The sequence below is a fragment of the Crocodylus porosus genome, unplaced genomic scaffold (assembly GCF_001723895.1).
Source record: "Crocodylus porosus isolate Cpor-Errol unplaced genomic scaffold, CroPor_comp1, whole genome shotgun sequence".
NCBI classification, from domain to species: domain Eukaryota; kingdom Metazoa; phylum Chordata; order Crocodylia; family Crocodylidae; genus Crocodylus; species Crocodylus porosus.
The window spans coordinates 113,669,152-113,674,180 of NW_017728943.1; the positions used below are offsets into that span (position 1 = coordinate 113,669,152).

Sequence of the window (5,029 nt, forward strand, 5' to 3'; positions counted from 1 at the left end):
AGTCCAGAAAGACTACATCCACAGCAACACCTGCATCCAAGGCTTTTGTGACCTGATCATAAAAGGCAATCAGGTTGGTCTGACATGATCTACCCCTAATGAAACCATGCTGGTTGCCCCTGAGCAACATGTCTGAGGCCAGCTCATTGCAGATGTGCTCCTTGATGATCTTCTCAAAGAGTTTCCCTAGGATTGAGGTAAGACTGACAGGCCTATAGTTGCCCGGGTCCTCCCTCCTCTCTTTTTTAAAGATGGGGACCATGTTAGCCATCTTCCAATCATCTGGCACCTGGCCCTAGCACCATGAGCACTCGTAAAGCCGTGCCAAGGGCCCTGCAATAACTCCTGCTAGCTCCCTCAATACCCTGGGGTGGAGAGCATCTGGACCCGCTGATTTGAACATGTCCAGTCCCTCCAGCCACAGCCACTCAGATTTTCCAGGTCTAGATAGGAGCTTGCTCCACTTTTGACATTGCAGAAAAAAAGATGCTACTTTTTAAGGTTTCTGGTACTCCCTATACATTTGACAAGGAACAGCATCTCCAGGAGTACTCTGGAACCTCCTGATGTCTGCTTTGGACAGAAGTTTGGGTGTTTAAAGGGAGAGAGTCTTGAAGTGGATCAGGGAGTTTGTAAGACCATAACCTTTTCAAAAAACTCTGGAATAAATGTGTGTCCACTAAAAGCTAGAAGATGTTCTTTCTGGCCCTTGAAGACCTCCTATACATGCTTGGAACTAACAGTTAATTCACAAGGATTTCCTTTTCTAGTACTTAATCTAGTAAATTAGAGCACATAATCCTTCAGGACTGGCATAGCCGTGGTGGGCATGAGTTTCTGGACATTCTAGGCTAAAAGCTACTAGGAATCAGAATGTAAGATGTCTTTTCTGTAGTGTGAATGCAGGCTATCAGAGAAAGCAGGTCATGTGGGCTAACATTGGTTTACCATTTTCAGTGGGCGAGACTGAAGAGACAACTGTCTGGACTGGTGGACACACAATGGTGCTCCAAGTTTGAAAGCAGGTGGCTAGTTCAGAAGGTTATAAGCAGAACCAAAACTATCCTCATTATTTTGACAGCAGTGACAGAATGCAGGAACATCTCATGACTTACTTGCATTACTTAGTTGACATTTCACACTGCACTTAGCAGGCTGGTAGTCCATTTAGGGGAGAAAGTATTTGTACTTGGCTCCATTTGAAATCAAACTTCTGGTAGAATTTAGGGTGAACTGTAGGAATGAGGCACTGAACCATAAAATGGGCCAACACCAAAAGATAAATTTACTTGAGTAGAGAACTTTAGAAGGACAGGTGGCCTACACATTCAAACTGAGTTCTCTACCAAGTTTTCCCTTATGTTTAGTCAACAGGGAGCCAAATCATGTATTGAGTGGTAGGGCAATGCAATCATTATCCTTTAATTGCATGGTCAGAAGCCATTTAACCCCACACTAAGCTCCAATTAAAGCTTGGTTGTTAGGGAGGGAAGGAGGCAAAACCATGCCAAAGAGGATTCAACACCCTCTTCCTAATATTAAAAAGTGAATACATTTGCAGGCTGTGGCTTTAAATCAATTCATGCGCCTGTCTTGATTCTTCTGCAGGGCCTGCTCCATAGCAGCCACCAGATAAGATCAAGTTAACAATGGACAAAGCACAATAATCAGTAGTGATGAAGTTGTGTATGTTGATTGCTTTAAGTAACTTTTCTCTTTTTCTGGGAACTGGACTGTGAAGCAAAGAATCTCATATTTCTTAATTAAAAAAAAAAAAAGTCTATTGTGCTAAGTGTATTGACAAGTAAAATATATAGGAGCAAGGACAGAGGATCACCACTAGAAGGAAGCTATTTCTTTTAGCAAGACACTAGGGTGCAACTATGTCCAACTAGGAGAGCAAAGGGGGATAGTTCTACCTAGTTGCTATTTACCATGGTCTATTTTCCATACCATTTGAAGATATTGGAACTCAAACTGCAGGTTTCCTTCATAAGGTTGATCTGCAAGTTTGCATCCTAGCTTTCTAAGCCACATTGTTTTCATTTTACCCTGGTAAAAGAATATGCATGATATAGTTACCGAAGTCAAATGTCAGTCCCTTCCCAAAAACTCTTGCTACTGGCTTTGTTTGGTTCCAAGAAGGATTTGTATGCCTCCAACCCTATAGACAGCGCAAGGCTACACTGTAATTTTTCTCCTTTTGGATCTCATACCAAATTCCAGGTTTTTAGACAGATATCTTAAGAAGTATGATTGTTACTTATTTAAAAGTATAATTAATACACAAAGAAAAAAAACAAAACCATGGGAACATAAATACAGAAAAAACAAACTAACACACAAGCTTATAGGAGGATACAATGCAAGGGACCAATTAGCTGCAAGCAAATTATAAATCCCAGCTAGAATAACATTACTAAAAATTCAGCAAGTATGAAACACCAGTCAATAAAAAGAACGGAGAAAAAAAGAACAGAAATTCTTTGAAAAGAAGTTCAGTGGGAAAACAATCAAGATATTAAAACATTCAAGTTCATTTTGAGACAAAGTCTTAAAAAAATTTCAACATTATTTTTCCCTGAATCCTTAAACCAAAAACAAACAAGGAATAGACAGGTCTTTTCCCATACTGGTGAATCTTTTCTATAAGTCTTTGCTTAAGAAAACACTGGAAGAGTTAGTGTGGCCAATAATCTTGTTCAACTACCTTGAAAAGTGGGTGATACAGCAGTGGTTTATCACTCACTTTTTTTAGGCTGATGTCTTTAAGATAATTATCAATGTATGCACAGACAAGTAAACCTTGACCATGATAGCCAGCCTATTAGAAACACAGTAAAATTAAATTTAATTTGGTCTCAAATACTGACTTTTCAGGATAAAGTACAAAAAAACCCACTAAAAGAAAACCTCCCAATTTATTCTTTCATGCATATGAAATTCTCTCTCATTCCCATGCTTAGACATGACAAATTCCATTTACAGATAGCTAGATAGGGCTCTTGAAATAATATCCCAAAATCAGGGAAACAGGGATTGGTAACTAACAAAATGTTTTTGAATTTCACTGCATTTTTCTGACAGGATAGGTTTTTACATCCATTCACTTTTAATGTGCCATACAAGTATGGGTCATCCCAGAAACGCTACAGTAGGCTGCAAGGTCAATAACCAGGTTATATATTAATATTAAAATCAGATTTCTGCCATAAAATACTTCACACTGAAAAAAGTAATTAAAATATATCAGTTTGAAGTCTTGTTTCCATACTTTACATTACTTAATGCACCGTTTGAAATGAGGGGTAGGTACCCTATCAGAAATTAAGCAAAATGTTTAAAATGTCTTTTAAATTAAGAGCTCAAAATGATAATAAATAATAGTATTTTGTATAATTAAGAGTTCTTTAAAATATTTTATAACACCAAAACAAAGTGCAAATGAAGGTAAAAATACCTTGATAGCCACTGGTGCTGAAAACCAGTGCCAGGCTCTGCAAGGCTTTTCCTATCTTCTGATATTCCTTAGGTAATGCTGAACAAAGGGGGGGGAAAAAAAAATAAAAGTTGCTCAAAGCTTCAGAATAATTGTAACATTCTCATTATATGATAACCATTCAAACAAACTTTTTTTGGGGGAAAAAATCTAGCATTTGCCATGTGCAAATTTATGATTGGTAGCTGAAACCAGCCTAAATAAACTAAAATGGTAACTATTTTTGTCTTGCTGAATTTTTAGTTAGTTTAGAAATGTTTCAATTCTATCTACTAACAGTAGTAGTGCACATCCAGACCTAAATACAACCAATCAAAAAGTCAAGATAACCTTAAATTATGTTGTACATATGCAATTATACTTTAAAATGTGGCAACTGTATATGACGATGCGCATACATACATGCACAAGTGTGTACACACACTTATGTAAAAAACACACTTGTGCCTATTGTGTCTTAGATTAACATCTGTATTGCACATTTCCATAATTTTTAGAGCTTTTAAATCACCCTAGTCTCATCAGGGTTTTTACATTTAAAATAAATCAAAATATTCTGGGAAAACAAGCTATGAGGCAAATAAAGTGTGCTTGTATCTGAGTATATAGTTTGGTGACAGTATATAGATACACACACATCTCATCAAATATTTATGCAGAAATTACTTCTTTATAATCAAGTTAATTTCCACAATAAACCTCAGCTTTTAAGTTTTGAACTGTACACAATTCATGTACTAGCCCCACACACTTGAAGTATTTTTTTCAAATAATTTTTTATAGCAACGAGCACAGAAGATTTGTTTTTCATTTTTAAACATCTGCATTTGGGGAATGTATTGTCTGGGCAGAAGAGAAACCAAGTGATTGCTTTGGTAATTTGCAGACAGTCCTGGGAAGAAGTCTTCTGCCATCACACAATGGGTCTCTTAGCATCCTCAAGTTAACTTCTTCGGTAAAGTCCTTGCCAACAAATTATTTAATGCATTCTGGTTTGGGTTTTATTTACAGTGATTAGTATTTCTTATGTGATGGATACCATGTCAGACACTATGCCTCTGCTGTTTCCCATTAATTCAAACATATCTCCTCTTAATTTAGCACTCTAATGTCAGAGGCAGCTTCACTACAGAAAATTTCTTGTTTCTTCTTTCACTTATTACCAGCATTTTTAATCACTGTCAAATATTATGAAAGTCAATACATCAAACACACACACAAACAGGGCTCAGAAAATACATGAAAAGAAACTCCCAATTCCTGTGGTACTCAAAATCTCCAAGACCAAATCTGGTCTAAATTACACTACAAGCATGCAAAATGCCTTAATCTTAATTGTATTATTACTGCATGGTGTCACTGCAGGCAAATCTATTTGCATACATTCAAATATTTGGATTTTTTTTTATTTTAGCCTCAGCCTCTTGTTTTGGGGAATGGTGCAACATCTGTGTAATGCATCTGACCTTAAATTACTGATATGAACTCCCAGCATGAACAGCTAGTGATTAAGTTCAACTTCAACCCAAC

General features: G+C 36.9%; 1 protein-coding gene across 1 annotated transcript in view; it reads right to left on the bottom strand.

Moving 5' to 3' along the window:
• SNX9 (sorting nexin 9) overlaps window positions 1-5,029 on the bottom strand; it is a 67,676-nt gene that overhangs the window by 19,489 nt on the left and 43,158 nt on the right. The window contains exon 16 of the mRNA XM_019548625.1: window positions 3,461-3,538. Within this exon, the coding sequence (XP_019404170.1) occupies window positions 3,461-3,538 (78 nt within the window). The remainder of the gene's footprint in view (window positions 1-3,460; window positions 3,539-5,029) is intronic.